The sequence below is a fragment of the Leptinotarsa decemlineata genome, unplaced genomic scaffold (assembly GCF_025532065.1).
Source record: "Leptinotarsa decemlineata unplaced genomic scaffold, Ldec_3_MD MMD2_tig00026299_RagTag_RagTag, whole genome shotgun sequence".
In the NCBI taxonomy this organism is placed as follows: Eukaryota; Metazoa; Arthropoda; class Insecta; order Coleoptera; family Chrysomelidae; genus Leptinotarsa; species Leptinotarsa decemlineata.
This window is the reverse complement of record NW_027412676.1, coordinates 4,448,021-4,465,731: the sequence shown is the minus strand read 5'-3', so window position 1 is coordinate 4,465,731 and position 17,711 is coordinate 4,448,021. Positions and strand designations below refer to the sequence as shown.

The window sequence follows — 17,711 nt, the reverse complement described above, 5'->3', positions numbered from 1 at the left end:
GTTTCACTTGAACTATTTAGCCGATTTGGTGATAAACAGGAAAACAAACTTTTGGGAAACATCAGAACGACAGTTGAAAAGTACTGAAAATGTTTTCTGTTATTTCAGACGGAATTTCATCTCTTCAACATTCAAGTAAATTATATCTTACTGCCAGTGCCATTCTTGTGATTTCATCAATCTGATCATTCACTGGATGTATTTAAACTTATAGAGCAGTGTAACTAACTAAATTCAAGAAAAAGTAAATAATTACCTACTTTCTTAGTAGTTTGTGTGAAAAAAATGACGAGAGTCTATCTAACAGTTTGATTTTTCACAACCCAGTACAAGAACAGCGAAGAAGTTGACTAAGTTCTCGTTAAACACATTTAATTTGGTAAAAACATTTCATCTCTCTTTATAGGGAGATAAAATTTTAAGTGAGTACTGTTGAAAAATAACTATTATTATTACTTTTCAGAAACCGAAGAAACCCTGATTCAGTTGCTAGTCAAAGAACTGAGCTGTGAATCCTGCTCCTCACAGGTGTCCCCTCCAATAATTCAATGTTTCTTTGGTCACCGTGAGTGCAGTAGGTGTACTGAAAAATCTAGAGACTGTAACATATGCACTTTACGCAGAAACTACAGTAGAGATAATTTTTTGGAAAGACTGTGTTTCAGAACAATTCTGAAATGTTCTTTCTCCAATGAAGGTTGCCTTTTCTCAGATAAGGCATTAGAGGTTGCAGTTCATGAAAAAAATTGCACTTTTGGTTCCGAATCATTTCGTTCAAATGAATACTGTAATATTGTGGAAAGTGGCGCAGCTACAATGAAGTCTTCAGAATTCAAAAATGATGATTGTGTGAAAACTCTTGAAGAGAATCTGTCCAAACAAAAATCAGATATTAGAAAAGGTGAGTTATCTAATGTTTTGTCAATTGCCCCAGCGGCATTTTCAATATTACTTTACTTCACTTCACGGTTATTTTCTGTATGAAAATTTAAATTTGTTTTATGACTTTTTACAGCTTTGCCTGGAGAACGTTTGGAAGACGTCCTCACCTCCGCATTGCAATGTCCAGTTTGCTTGACGAGAATTATCCCACCAATACCAGAATGTACCAACGGTCATCAGATTTGTTTTCGATGTTGCTCGAGAGTAAAGAATTGTCCTGTGTGTAGAGGCCAAAATGTAGCACAGGAGAACAGGTTTTTGGTAAAAATATTCGAAAGACTAGATATACGTTGCAAAAATGCTGTCAACGGCTGTCAAATCCACAAAAAAGGACGATACATAGTATATCACGAAAATGTGTGTGAATTTGCCTTCAGATCGTGTCCACTGAGAGCTACTGACAAATGCAAATGGGAAGGTTTCAAATCTGACCTCGTACATCATTGCATGAGAGAACATGCTGACATGATTAGTTCGGAATCTGAAAATAGGTGGGAATTGAGGGGTTTCAAGAATCAAAAACGCCCTCAATTCAATCTCCTGTATGCTCACGATGTTGTGTTCAGATGTGGCTGGGAGAGATATGGACTGTCGAAAAGATTCTCCGTGAATCACATAGTAGACGAAAATGACCCGACGTCGTACACTTTCGATCTCAAGATAGTTAAACCTGGAACCGATATTGTATTTATGGTTTCTAGTGGCGTATGTTTTCCAGTAAGCAATTTTCGTTTCATATCGGTGACTACTTCTTATATAGTTTTATCTAAGAAAAATATTTTAGATTTTTGTGATATTAACGGTAATCTCAGCTATATTATAAAAATCAATAAAAACGTTTGAATGTTCCATTTTTTCATGAGACTATTTTTATTGTACCTATTGCATCGGTTTTATCAATTCAGAAACTTAATTCCTATAATAATTGAGTTTTTGAATCGACTTCAACTATTATTCAAATAAAAATCACTTTTGTCTAATTACTGCTAGTGTTTTCATTCATTTCATTAAGGTGATCATGAATTACCATAAAATAGACAAATCATCAGTTACACATATCAAACAAAAATAATTATCGTATCAGTACTTGCAATCAGCATTCTTAGTATTGACAATCATTGAAGAGGCACTTATTGTAATAGCAACAAAAATAAAAAGTGATAAATATCATACCAACATATTTTTTTTATCTTGTACCAAAAATGAACGTTGTTAAAACTAGTCTCTAGACAATATCTTATTTGTTATGTTGCGAAGTGCGTTTCTAGTTATATCATTCATTAATACTTATTCATATAATTAATTTTGTTTCATAAACATGTCATGTTGAATATAACCTCATTTGAATTGATTAACGTTAAGATCCTTATGTGGCAAAACCCCAACAATCAAATGCCTGACAACGTACCATTTGGCATCCAAAAAGTCCGTCTTATGAAAAAAACTCTGGGATAAGGAATTAATAAGCAGGAGATAGTAAAATGAATAATGAATAAATCAAATTAACTAAAAGAACAATTTGATCAGGCCAGTCACGATTTACCTACACTGTAGGTTAATGGACTGACACCTATCAGAAAACAACTATTCCCCTGGCTAATACCATAATGAGCGTTGAATTATGTCCGGCAGATGTCAGGGGGCAGACATCTTCACAGAAGTATTTTGCTGTTGGCGATACAACTGCTGGAATCGATTTTCAATTATAGGAACCGGAATAGTTGTTTTCTGATAGGTGTCAGTCCATTAAGCTACAACATAGGTAAGTCGAGACTGGCTTGAACAAATTGTTCTTTTAGATTGATTTACAGCCAGTCTTCAAGTATGCCCACTGAATATATGTCAATGAATAGTACCTGGGCCCACATAAAAATCTGACAGTAGTCAAATCATCAATGAAAAAACTATCCAACAAATTTTGAAAGAAATCTTAGACAGCAAACATGAAACTGAACTGAAATTAAAAATGCCATCCAAGCAAGTAAGGTTCGGCTACTTCTCGAAATAGAGAACTGTTACAAATAATTGAAGAATTGAAAATATTCAATCGGAAAAATAATATTGTTTTGTTCGGGCTGAATGAACCCGTTCAAGGAATTACCGGTGATTTCATTTGTCAACAGTTGAATAAACTTTTAGGAGCGGAACTTTCATATAAAAACAATGATGATATCTATGTCCTTGTTAAACCAGACAATTCTCCCATCAAAGGTAAACTCAAAACTTCTCTCAGAAATAAAAATTTTCTTAGAAGTTGTGAAAGAAACAAAAATCTCAACTTCAAACGACTTCACTAAAGATCAGCGTCAAGAACAAAAAGTTAAAAAAAACTACCTTGAGGAAGCGAAAGAATCATCGAAAAAATATTCCAGAAGTTATATAAAACCAAAAAATAATTTTAGGTGATACAACGTATGCTTAAAATCTGGTCGCATTATGAGAAGAAAACGAAAAGAAGGCTTATAGCGCTCTATCTATACCAGTTCCCTCTTCCTACTTGCCATCAGTACAAAAAGAAAAAAACAATTACCACCAACCACCAGCAAGAGGTGGAAAAAGTCAAAAAAGTGATATTACTGCAAAAATTACCTTCGTATTCGGTCACTTCACAATCTTCAAAACAGAAAGCGTAAACCTCTTTCAATTTATATTACATTTCACAACTTGTAGTTTGATATTGCGGTTATCATCGCAAAAATGGACCAGTATATCAGGGATGTTGAATATATTCCTGAAGTCATTATCTTCGGTGGCTGAACTCAATAATAATCATGCCAAAATTGCAAACAAACCTATTTTCAGTGAATTCCATCAGAATATTTGTAGTCTAAATAAAAATTTGAATGAGCTAAAGATTCACTAAAGTCAGTTATCCTTTGGCTGATACTTGAACTGATTGTTTAGTACTCAGTGAAACTCATAATATTTTATACTTATTATATAACGAGGGGGATGTAAATAAAAATGACGGGATAAATACATTTCATTTTCCTAATAAAATACTCCAAATTGCTGATTTCAAAGTGTTAACCATAGGAATAACATTGTGTCAACTTGAAAAAAATTGGTTACGGGTATTTATAGATTTCCGGCAACAGACGATGAATATTTTATTGAAGACCTGGAAAATTGTCTGCAGAAAATTAATAAAATATATAGTACTGATCATCACATAAAAATCTAAGATCTGAATATGAAAATAAAACAAGATTCAGATACAGTGTTTGACAATAGAATAACCGAATAACTTTTTTCGAGATCAATTGCCCTAACACCAAACTGATATTTTTGCACTCGACGCGCGTTTCGCCAACAAAGTTAGCATCCTCAAGAGAAGAAAATTGATACCTAGTCTAGTCTGGTTAGTCCTTATATACTAAAATTTGTTACCTGAGGTTGTATACCTGAAGTCCAATAGGGAATTTCTCGGTAATTAACTACCTGCAAGTTTTTAGTAATTATTCTCTTCCTAACAGAATATTAAAAAGCGGGCTAAACGGGATGGGTCCCTTATCGCCATTCATGTTGTTTTTACATTTTGCTATTTCTAGATTCTCACATGCATCGAGTAGCCTGGTGTAGATTGTTTTCACCAATTCTGTGGTCCTTGTCTAGAGCATGTTGGGCGACACTGGATTTTTCTATTCTTCCGTATTTCATGTGTGCACAATGCTCCTTGAAGCGGGTTTTAATCGCTCATTGGCTCTGGCCGATGTATTTGCTGTTGCAATCTTGACAACTGATTTCGTAAATCACCGACCTTTCTGTGTTTTCTAGTCTATCTTTTGGATTACCAAGAAGCTGTTGTAATTTATGAGAAATTTTATATGCAACTTTCATATTTACTTTATCGAATATCTGTTGAAGCCCTCTCGTGTATTGTTGTTCATATGGGATTACTATAAACTTGTTATTACTCTCCTCTTTTTGAAAAGTCGAAGATTTACGAAGTGCTTCCCTAAACTTGCATTTTCTAATTATCTTGTCAACTACATCTGGGATAAAACCGTTTACTTCAGCTACATACAACATACCGTTTGCTCTCTTTTCATTGTCGTACTTATCTTTCTTTAAAGGAAAAGTTATTAACCTGTGTACCAGAAATTGCAGTGCCGCCATTTTGTGTTGTGGACAATGATTCGCACAATATAGTATATAAGGACTAACCAGACTAGACTAGGTATCAATTTTCTTCTCCTGAGGATGTTAACTTTGTTGGCGAAACGCGCGTCGAGTGCAAAAATATCAGTTTGGTGTTAGGGCAATTGATCTCGAAAAAAGTTATTCAACTTTCACACCAAAGGTTCCAATCTCATCGTTATTAATAGAATAACCAATTATAAAGCAACAATTGATCATATACCCTTTCCAGAAGTCAACAAAAAAAACGTGAGAGAAATTAAAACTATTAAATATTTAAATTATAGTAAACTAATAACAAAAATTGCTTCACTTGATCAAGTGAAATATCGTTGTAAATAAAATAAATTTGTTTAAGACAGTTAATTTAATAATTTGCTATAGTACGGAATACTCAGTAAGAATATTTTCAAAATTCACTGAAGAAAGTACTCAAACAAAAAAACTGAATCAGCGGCATCATGAAAACTGGATTACATTAGTATTAATCAAATCAATTACGAAAAACACAAATTATATGACGAACATAAAAAATACGCTTCCAACATTGAAAGAAAGGAAAAATATATATGTCGTAGAAATACATTAAATAAGATGATTAAAAAGGGAAAATTGAATATTAGAAAAAACAAATTGAATGTGGTAAATATGATTCAAAAAAATTATGTAACTTAATAAATCGACTAGAAAAGTGTGATAAACGTAACAATTGTTATATTTGTTTTAACAAATACTTACTGATGATAACCATATCCTTACAAAGGGCGGCAAAATAGCTGAAGAATTCCATAATTTTTTCTCCAATATAGATTGTAGTCTTACTAAAAACACACCTCTACAAAATGATTCTGCTCCTATACTAAAACCAATAATGATTGAGAGTAGAAGTAAGCCCAGTTGACAGCAAATCGGGGGCGTGCTTATTAATTTTTGAGAGGGTTAAGAATGAAAGAAAGATTCTTAGTACAATTAGTTAAAATATTCATACACATTTTTTATTTATTTCATTAAAACTTTGCAATATCGTAATTTACCTAATCGTTGTAGTCATTAGGTGGGCCTTATGAAAACGGAGTAATAATCGTGGTAAATATAGTAGGTACCAAATAAATTAACAATATTAATAAAAAACACAATATATATATATATATATATATATATATATATATATATATATAGTGATAAGTGAACTCTTTATAACTATTCTCAAGCTTTCGAGTAACTTAAACTCATCGTCAGGGGTACTAGAAAATACAAATTACAAATTTTTGATAATAGAATATAATATGAATGTAAATGTACAAATTTTCGTCTGATCTTCAACCTCAGATTTGTCACTGTTGCTACCGCTATCATCAAAGTGAATTATGATTGGTTCAATATTGTGTTCGATACGGTTGTGTATGTCACACATTTTTTGCTCCTCTTTTAAAACATGTTGCATGCATTTCTTCCAGTCTTCTGCAGAAACAGTTCGAATTGCTTCTTGTAGGTGATGTTGCACGTCCATTAATTTAAATGTTCTGTTTTCTCGTGCCACATATCCTTTTACTGGCGCCCAGATTAATTCTATTGGGTTTAATTCGCAGTGGTATGGTGGTAACCTCAAAACTGTAATTCCACGACTTAACGCCATTTCATCCACTGCGAATTTTTTATATTTGTCTGTGTGTAATTTTCTTAGCTGAAGTAGTTCTGCCTTTAAACTATCTTTGTTATATTAGATGTTCTTATTAATTAACCATTCTTGAATTGCTGCTTTTTTCCATGATTGTTTCGGTAATGGTTCTAAATGTCAACTATGGTATGGGGCATTGTCCATGACGATGACAGACCCAGGTTTCACAAGTTGAATGATGCCTTCAAACCATTTTTCAAACACCTCCGCATTCATCTCTTCATGATAGTCGCCTGGTTTCTTAGATTTAAATATTAATTCACCATTTGGTAAAAATCCACTGTCGCTTCCTATATGCGTAACTATCAGACGACTACCTTTTCCAGATGGCTGTTTCAACCCAACTGACAAACCTTCAATAAAGGCTTGTCGTGCACTTGTTATATTACCATCCTGCCATACTTTTTTGACCGTATGTTCTTGGTTAACCCATGTCTCGTCCATGAAGTACAATTTTTTTTGAGCTTCCGAAATTCGTCAATTTTTCTTAGATAGTTTCTTCTCCATGCTATTATTTCTTGACGTTCAACGAGAATGCTTTTCCTGTCAACTTTTCCGTACGTAAATTTCATTTCGTGTACAAGTTTCCTAAAAGTTTCTTTACCCATTTTTGGGACCAATTCATGCTCGCTATGTGCCTCCAGAACTGTTTGTAGTGTGGGCAGCTCAATTCTGAAAAAAAACTGTGAATAGTTCTGCGTATACTGGTTTTGGCTTCTTCATCAACTGTGATTTTTTTTCGTCCGCTACTAGTTTTTGGCGTTTGTACGTCCCCATGAATTTCTGTTTCTCTTTGTATTTTGTAAATCGATGATTTTGGTACACCGGTATAATCAAAGCACATATCAACTAATTTATCTTCTGTAATTGTGGAACTTAATGATGTAGAAATGCCCGGTTGGTTATTCGGAGGTACACACGTATATTTACAGCACATACGCACAAAGTCATCTTTTGGTGGCTGATGATTTCTTTCAAGACAGTGAAATACTCGCAGTACAATTTGTTTTTCTCTTACTGACCGAGACTCCGACCGTTTTACCTTTTTCGACGTGGAAGGCCCGACCATGTCTCCCATTTTTTGCGTACAGCGTTGCCACTAGTTGTAATAAATATCTAACACTATACAGAAAATAATGAATTTTAACTGATCAGTAATCAGGACATGTATAAGTATTACTCATTACAAGCTCATTATTGATTTTTGTCATAAATAATACCTTTTAATCGTACTAGTATTGTGTATTATCTATAATTTGCCTCAACCTACAACTCTACTGCTTACTATATTTTGATTCTGCTATAAACTGGTAACGTAAAATTTAGATATGACAACGCGCTTTACTCTCAATCATTATTGGTTTTACTATAGTAACAATCGTCTACTTCACTAATTTATTTATCACCTGTAGACGAAAACGAGGTTGTAAACTTCGTACGCACTTTGAAAAATAAGAAAGCAGCTGGGCTGAAACGTATCGAAACAGATGTTATCAAGGCCTTACCAGATATAATTTCTCCATTGCTGGTCCATCTAATTAAAAATTTCGCCCCAGTCCATGTATTTTCAAAAAAAATGAAGCAAACAGCAGTCATCCCCAACTACAAAAAAAAGATAAGAGAAAAGTGTGTAACTATCGGCCAATTTCTGTGAAATCCACTCTCAAAAATATTGGAAAAGGCCATTAATGCTAGGTTACTGATTTCACCAACAAATATTAAATATAATCGAATAGTCAATTCAGATTCCGAGAAGGTTTATCTGCACATGACACAATAGCTTCGTTAATGAAAGCTATACACAAATCTTTGAACGAGCTAAAATGTTGAAAATACATGATACTTCTAGCACTACTTGACCAATCATATATGGAATGCCCCAAGGCACGGTCTTGGGAGCTATACTTTTTTCAGTCTACATAAATGACCTTTTATCCCTAAACAACAAAGGTGAAATTATCAGTTTCGTTGACGACAGAGCTGTATTATGTACTGATCAAATCTCAAAGTCTCATTACGAAGGAATCTCATGAAATCATTCAATTGGTTTAGACATAAACAATCAACAGTTAATTTCATTAGTTCGGACTTCCATTTTCTAATATGATGTAAAATCTCTGAAAGAACAAATAAAAATGCAAATTTAAATGAATAGCTGAAAACTACAATCATATTAAGCAAGAAAACCCTGCAAATAAATTACAATAACATAAATGAAGGATAAAATTAAACAATCGAATGAAATGAAAATCAAAAAAAGTTTCGTTTGTTGGTATCTATAATAATCTTTGGGTGATGACTTGACTATTCCTCCGAAAGATGACTATTTATAGGTCATACGAGTGCTTTCACCTTTCCCTTGTATCCTCTCTCCAATTCACCGGTTTGGCGGGAATGCGGGAGATAACCGGTTGACAGGAGTTGACCGTTTTTCGCTTTATTATGGGTTTCCATATTTTGCGTATCTCTACTCCAGCTTGGCTGAATGCATCGTTGGAAAACATGTATGTGGCTCCTTTAAAATTCATCCTAAAACTGTATTCCCCACTATGGATGATCTCAGCTTGGAACCACTTGAAATTATGTTGATGGGTCCAACATGCTCTGCTATTCCCGATTTGATAGGTGTGTTTCTTGTGCTCGGCAATGCGGACTTTGGATGACCTCTTAGTTTCACCGATGTATGATTCTCCACACTCGCAGAGTATCCAGTAAAAGCAATTCTTGAAATCGCAGTCCACGTTTGGTGGCCTGGTTTTCGTGAGGGTGCTACGGATTGTCGGAAAGGATAAGAAAACTTGGTTCCAAGTAAAACATCAGAACCTGTTTCAGATACGGAAACACCGTCATAAAAACCCACGAGGATGAAAAGTCATTCCGAAGTACACATCGTATAGTACGCATCAAACATGTGCCTGATGTAGCAGTGAAGTGAGCCTGAAGTAAAACTCCATTCAGAACACATCGAGTCAGTGTATGATGTAATACTAAAGTTAGTCCAGTTCTGGTCACCTAAAATTCGTTGACCAGGCATCAAATAGTTACTCAACGTATACATAATATTAAAAAAAATAATTATCGTGATATAATATGGACTCCCGTCACAATAAATTCATATTTGTTCTAGCTCTTTTTTAAAAATTAGAAAGGTCTTTAATATTCGGAAATAGGAAACTATTCTACGTTTGTTTGAAGGTGATTGACAATGTTTCGTGATGAATTTCACTAGTTCGGACTTCCATTGTCTATTATATAAAATGATTTGAAATCCCTGAAACAAGTAAAAAAGAATAATTAAAAAGAATAGTTGAAAATAACAATTATATTAAGCAACAATAAACCTGAAATGAAATGATAGTGAAATAACCTACAAGTAAAAAATATAATAATTGAATAAATAAAAATTAAAGGAATGCAAAAAAAAATAATAAAATAAAAAAATAAAAGTGTAGAGATTCCAAGTCACGTTAGTTCACGACGTTTCGATTGTTGGTATCTACAATCGTCTTCTGGTCATCATCTCATGTATTTTATTACTCCTCCACAATATTTCTTTAAATGGTTTGAAACCTGCTTAATGAATAAACAATCACGTCAATATTATTTTTATTTCAGATATTCGTGTGTTGTTTGATTGTCACCACCCTGGCGGTAGATGAACATCGTCCAAAAAGAAAAGATGACCGTGGAAAGAGAAACCTCGAATATCAGGTTTCTCACCACTACTCGGCGTTACCTTCGTACAGGCTGGAACGGAGGATATCCACAGGTTCCCAGTACCAAATTCCATCACAGTATTTTCCCAGACCATATCGTAAAGGTAGACCAAATTCTTATCCTGTTCCTTATTATGCGGTGCAAATGGAACCACTTTTCCATTACTCACAAAGAGATCCCTTGTATGATACTAACATTTTGTCCCTAGATACACACAACGATGACCCACTAACAGAAAACAACCAAGTTCAAGACAACGTTGATCGCTACGGATATCACAAGCCTCGCATCATCGAAAGGCCAGTTTATATCAAGGAGCCGGAACCCATAATCGAAATTATCATCAAAGAATCGAACGTTAGTCTGCCAGCTCCTCCTCCACCACCTCCACCTCCAAAAAAGAAGAAAGAAGAAGTACAGGTATTTTACGTCAAGTATGAGAAAAATCCTCATGGTACTGGAAAAAATAGTATTATATACGACAAACCAGTTCCCGCAATTTCTCCAAAGCTTCCTGACCGTGAAGAAGAGGAACACGCAGAAGAAGCTTCTTATAATTATCATTCGGAATCTGCAACAGTAGTTCCCCCTCCAAGTACCACTTTGAGAACAGTTATTAGACCTGACTCTGAAACATACCATAGCCCAAGTGGAGTTAAAGTGACTTTTGGTAAAGAAGGGTTTGACTACGACAAGAGATCTCCCAAGCCTGAAGACTTCCAACCTCCTCCGTCATCTCAGCTTCCTCAAGGAAGACAACTCTCTTCTTTTTCCAATACTTACTTTAAAAGACCAGCGACGTCTCAAAATTATCAGACGCTTCCTCCTGGATTTAGATCTGATGTCAGACCACCTCAGTCATATAGACCATTCACATTTTCTTCTCCATCTAACTTTAAAACTTTTGGACGTCAATCTGCACCATCTCAATATCAGCAACAAGCTCAACAACCCTCAAAATACTCCTTCCAATCTCCTCCTTTTCCAAAACCCAATCAGCAATTCAACAGTTTCTCTTCGCAGTCACCGCACTTTTCACATACTATCTCACATCCTCCTCCGCCACGTTTCCAGAGTCCCAGACCTACAGCACCACAAGGACGACAGCCTGTCCCCTACAAACCATTTGAGAATTTGAGGCCACAACAGACGTTTTCACAACCAGCAGTTGATAATTTGAAGCATCAACAAACATTCTCACAACCAGCAGTTGACAATTTGAGGAATCAACAGACGTTCTCACAACCCTCAGTCGACACACTGAGGTCACAACAGACATTTTCACAACCCCCTCCTGTTAGCTCACCGCTTACTCAGCATCATATCCACAGACCTGAAGCACATTTTCCCGTACACCAACAGCTCCCTTTGACCGAACAGACGCACACGTTCAACAAGCCAAGATTCAGTCAACCAATTGAATCACAATTTAATAATGTAGAATCGCCACATAAACCTGTTCTACAACACTCAACACAATACAATCCTCCACAAGCTTTACAACAATTACCGAACCAACAACTCCACCAGAACTTCTTGAAACAGCAGACGTCAAATCACCAGCAAAACGTTCTGCAACAAAACTTGCAACAACAGCTTCAAGGAAATTTCAACCAACAAAATCAAAATTACCAACATCAGCAAACACTCTACCATAATCAAATAAATCATAATCAACAGCAACAATCAGTTTCGCAGAATGAACATTTGAGCGAGATACAGGGCTCTATATTGCCAGCGGGAGGACAACTAATTCCGTCAGTATCCAAGTATGAGCAGCATATATCTTCAGTGGAGCCAGCTACTCACGGGCAGTCCACACAACAGTCATCACAACAGTTGTCTCCCCATAGGCAGCCTCAGAACACTTCACCTCAACAGTATCAGCAAGTGTCTTCAGATTATCAGCAAACCCGAAATTTTCCTCAGCAGTATCATCAACATGCGTCCAGTCATGAGCAGTCTCAAATTTTGTCACCGCAGCAATACCAACAGAAAACTATCCAACAATTCAACTCGAATGGCAACTCTCGTGGACAAGGTTCTCGTGAAGTGTCGATCAGGCAACAAAGTATTCAGGATCAGCAAGAAGAACAGTTAAGGCATTTCTATCAGCAAAATCCAGATATTAAACAGAAAAATCAGTTTGGATTTGGATCCACAACACCAAATCCCAGTGAATATCAGGCAACCAGAAAAGCATCTGAATCTGCCAGTAGCACTCCCAGAATAAGTTATCAGTCTACTACTTCGAAACCATCTAGCACTACAACTGAAGAGGTCGCAACTCCTTCCACAACTACGAAAGATCCCAAAATTCTAGAAGCCCAACTACCAGATGAAGTTCCAGAAGAACTCAGGCAACAACTGCTTTCCTCTGGTATCCTGAACAACGCTGATATATCTATATTAGACTACGACAAGGTTGGGGACATTCCTTTGTCTGCGTTACCACCAGATCAACTGGCCAACTTCTACAGTGCCGGAGGAGCGGCTCAAATTGGATCAGGTGACGTTTTTGTCCATTATTTTTAATTTTATATCTTCATTCATTATCTCGACGTCAACTGTTTTCAGTTCTGAATAGCAAGCCCATATGATCATTTGATACCTCTCAAAATTGTATAATTTTCACGGCGTAATGCCGTCTATTAAAAGGGAAGCACGTAACGATTTCGAAATGGTGAAAACGCAACTCGGGGGTATGGTATGGTAAAGTTGAAAAAAACATGTTCTTCTCAGAAAAGTAACCTTTATGTACAAAGGTCGTAGGTTGCCGTACGGCTTTCAAAAATTTGTTTTTATATATCAAGAAGTGTCCTTTATTTGCCACGCCGGATATCAGTTCCCTACTCTTAGACCTATATAAGGGTGTTCATTTGATTACTCATAAAACTTAGACATTTTATCACTTTTTTCGCTCTAGACCAACCTTTTTGTTTTAAAATAATTGTAAGGCATTAATGCAGTCATACACATGCCTCTGGGGTAATTTCGTAAATTTTAATATCGAACCGTCTTTCTATGAAATATATAGAATTTGAGAAAAAATTCAACGTATCCACCGTCGGACTATCATTCATTATCGACCAGGGTCGATAATTTTTGAAACCAAAAATGAAAAATAACAGTACGATGAAACCCATTAGAAAAGGAGGAGAATATGATAAAAATGATAGAAAAATATTATGGGCGAGATGTGGGGAAAAATGGAAAAAAATGATAAAGCAAATTTATAATTAATAAAAATATCTACAACTTTTGTATCATCAATTTTTTCACATAACCTCAAACAACTGTTCATGCAGCTGCAGTTTCGTAAGAAGGTATCATCTTTCCCTCCAACCGATTTCCTGGAGTCTTTGAAGTCCACTAAATACTCGTTAGGACAACAAGAGGATTGTTCCGAATTCTTGGGGTTCTTGTTGAATACTCTTCGTGAGCAAAACAATAGCAAAATCAATACTCCCAGCCGCTCTGGACTGAATGATTCCGTACAACCCATCTCGTCTTGTGTTTGTAAATCTTTTGCTGGAAAAATCCTCACTTGTTTACTTTGTGGTAAATGTTCAAAAAGAACTGAAAACTTATGTGAATTTCTGGAACTTCATCTAGCTTTTCCTAATACGACTAATAACCAGTCCGTGCAAAGCTTATTGTTAAATCATCTGAAAATGGAATTTTTAACAGGCGATGATCGACTGTATTGTCAAACGTGCGCTAAACTAACTGACTGTTATAAGGAAACAAGTATAGCTGAGGCACCAGTCAATCTAATAATAACACTGATGATTTTCAAACAAGACTCAACCTCTAACGGAAGCAAGAAACTCTTTGGAAGGTTCGAAATAGATGAACATTTCAACCTAGCAGACCACTGTTATAATATTCATGCAGTCATTGTTCACTGTGGTTCTGGCGTTGAATGTGGTCATTATTACGCCTTGGTCAAAGAAGAAACGGCCTGGTATAAGTTTGACGATAGTCGTGTCACGAAGTGTTCTGGTGATGCATTGAATTTATTGGAGCCTCTGGAGACACCCTACATTTTGTTTTATGAGAGAGAGGACATTGTTAGATCAAGATCTTCAGATGATGTGATGCTGCAGGTTTTTCCGGGTTTTCCTGCAGCTGAAAAAGCAAATGCGCCACTGGAATCAATGAAGTCGCCCCGGAGCGCCAATTAATTTTTATTGTTGTATTTATTTTATTTTTATCGTTGTTTTAACATATTGCTCAAAATAATATAAATATAATGCATTCACCTCAAAATATATGTAAAAAATTCAAATAATTAGTTTTTGGTTTTTTATTTTCAATCGAAAATTCTCGCGTCAAAATATCAGCTTTTTTCAAAAGGTCGGTGTGCTTTTTGTTCGTTAAAATTTTTACTTTCTGAATTCGAAATATTTTTTTATTCATTATGGACAATTTCATCAAAAAAATGTGATTGCTGCAATTTTATTCAATTAAAAAGTTTATTCATTAAATTCTAATCACATTCATGTCATAGAAAATCTCATAAAATATAAATATACATAGATCGTACTATTGAATTTAGATAGTTCATTCTGATTATGTTATTGATTATAATATTTTTACAAACGTTAATTCTGTTATTCATAAATATCTTATCTCGAATTTCAATCACTTATCCATTAGTTTTTGTCTCTTTGGTGGCATTTCTTCATTGTTAGAATCGACAAACCTTTCCAATTCTAGTTGTTCTTCAAGACCATCACCTTCTTCGTCTCCAATATTACTTCCAGTCTGCATTGGTTCTATATCCACAATTTCATCTGAATCATTAATTTCCTTGTAGGATTTTTCTTCCATATTGGAGCAATTTTCAGAACCATGACAATTTGAGCATAAATTTGTGCATTTTAAACCATGTTTTCGACAGCCACATTTTAAACTGTTACATCCAGTTTCACAGCTGCAGCAAATAGTTTTGGGCAATACTTCTGGAATTAATTAATGCCTTTTCTGTAAATTGATGTTGCTTCCAGCCCCAATCTGTTGCTGCCAGTTCGTTATCCAGACAAGTTTGAAGCTGATAATATACCCTGTAACAATGTTGTTCTGCTGCTTCTTCTGTGGGTGGGGGGTGTGCCAAAATGAAAGATAATTTGATTTTTGCCAATTGATATTTTTGAAATCTGAATTGATTCAGTGTTATTTTTTCATTTTTAAATTCATAAATATATTTGATTAATTGTAATCCATTTTTTTATATCTTCTTTATGAAAAACATTGGCCAAATTTGACAAATTTTTAGCGTCTAATAATGAATTTACGATACTTTTCTTTCCTTTTCTGGCAAATCCAGATGTTGTGTCGCAACCGGAGAAACAATGCAGAAATGCAACAATATTTTTGAAGGAAACACAGCAAATATTATTTAAAGAAGAGTCTACAATTTTCTCAAAATATTGTAGATGTCTTATTGAACATTAACTTTATTAATTTATTTGCTTGTTAATTTTAGCAGTATATTTCGATTTGCATTTTTTTTTTCATCAGTGTAACATAGAATCTTACGTTTTCACCAAATTTCGTAGTTTTTTTTTGATAAAGATAAAAAACCAAAAACTTGGTTATTTGAATGTTTCGCATAAATTTTGAGGTTATGTGAAAAAATTGTAGATACAAAAGTTGTAGACCTGTTTATTACCTACAACTTTGCTATTCAAATTTTTTCCATAGGACTTATAGTTTTGCCGGAAATCGAGATAAACCATTTACCCTTAAAAACTCACCCCCTTCCACTTCCCCAATTCAGATCGGCCGCAATTTATTTTTCCTTCCAGTGTTATCATATTTCCCCCTTTTCTAGTGAGTTTCATCCTACTATCATTTCTTTTTCACTTTTTAGCATTTTTGAAGGTTTCAGCCCTGGTCCATAGTTCAGACAAATCCAAATAAGTTTTTACCTGATATTACGGTTCAACATCATGAGACATCTCCTCATTATGATATTCTGCTTCGAAGATATCTAATAGATGACAATTATTCAAATCATTGGATAGGCAGACGTGATTTCTCCGAATGACCTGCTAGATCACCGGATACTCTCTTAGGTTATATTTGTGGTGATGAATGGAATCTCTTACATAAATGCAGTATATTCAGGGAGTCATAAATAAAATCAGAGATGCTTGCAAACAAATTATCCCAGAAACGTTTCATAATGTATATAAGAATGAACTTCTTTATTATTAGAAGGTGAATGATGGATATTTCGATATTTATTGTGATGAACTGGAGTAAGTTTTGACTGAAATTTCAATTGAAAACGAATATAAAACCTTTAATTTCATTGACAGAATTTTCTGATGTTCCAAAAATATTTGAATAAGGACATAAAGAGAGGACAGAGACAAGGTGGTATACACAAATGTAAAAGAAGAAATAAAATCTCTTCATATCAATTTGACTTGGGTTGCTTATTGAACTGTTATTGGAAAGGAAGTGAAATAATAACAAATGGATATTCAAAGAATGGTGCAATATGAAGCACGTTTAGTAGTGAAAGATAGGAGTGGCAGAGATATTCTGCTTTAGGTAAACCAACAACTTTGACTACTCCTCTCCTTGTGCACATTGGCAACTGCACAAGTCAATTCAATGCAGAGTGCAACAGACTGTAGGTTGACATTGAAAGTCACAGAATTCTGGAAATAACCTCTTACTTTATGCCTCCAACTGTGAACTACGAACTGGAGGATTGGATCCTCCGGGAGAAGAAATATTAAAAGTAGTTGTTGGTTCACAGATGGATCAAAATCATCTACCGGTTCTGGTGCAGGTGTTTTTAGTCGCAGACCCAGGACAGAGTTATCTCCCTGCCTAGGAACTTATGTAACTGTATTTCAAGCGGAAATTTACGCTATTGAATTGTGTGCGGAGAGATTGGATAAACCCAGCCTCACTCACAAGTCAATAAAAATATTATCAGACAGTCAAGCGGCGTTGGAAGCTCTTGGCTCTTACCGAGCAATGATTAAATTGGTAGCAAACTGCCAAAAACAACTCTCCTCGATAGGAAGACTTAACAGATTGTCTATGGTCATTGCCTTCCAGGCCATACTGGCAATGAAGCTGCTGAGTCTCTTGCAAAGGAGGGTGCTGCAGGCGGCTTCATCGGACCAGAACCTGTCATTGGCTTCGCTTTGGGCTTGGCCAAACAAACACAACACCTGGATGGCAAGAAGATTTATGGACTTCTGGC

At 35.2% G+C, this 17,711-nt stretch overlaps 2 protein-coding genes across 3 annotated transcripts in view; both read left to right on the top strand.

Annotated features, from left to right (window-relative positions):
* Positions 1-17,711, top strand: part of LOC111504688 (uncharacterized) — a 49,418-nt gene that overhangs the window by 19,341 nt on the left and 12,366 nt on the right. Inside the window, exons 2-3 of one of the 2 annotated variants that reach the window (XM_074180735.1) lie at positions 10,376-10,580; positions 10,686-12,986. In XM_074180735.1, coding sequence (XP_074036836.1) covers positions 10,376-10,580; positions 10,686-12,986 — 2,506 coding nt within the window. Of the gene's footprint in view, positions 1-10,375; positions 12,987-17,711 lie in introns of both variants that reach the window. The other variant, XM_074180734.1, reaches the window with a different exon arrangement.
* On the top strand, positions 361-1,818 carry LOC141484954 (uncharacterized). Its single transcript, XM_074180675.1, has 2 exons — positions 361-901; positions 1,016-1,818. Exons 1-2 carry the CDS (start codon positions 817-819, stop codon positions 1,783-1,785), a joined length of 855 nt encoding a protein of 284 aa, XP_074036776.1. The 5' UTR covers positions 361-816; the 3' UTR covers positions 1,786-1,818.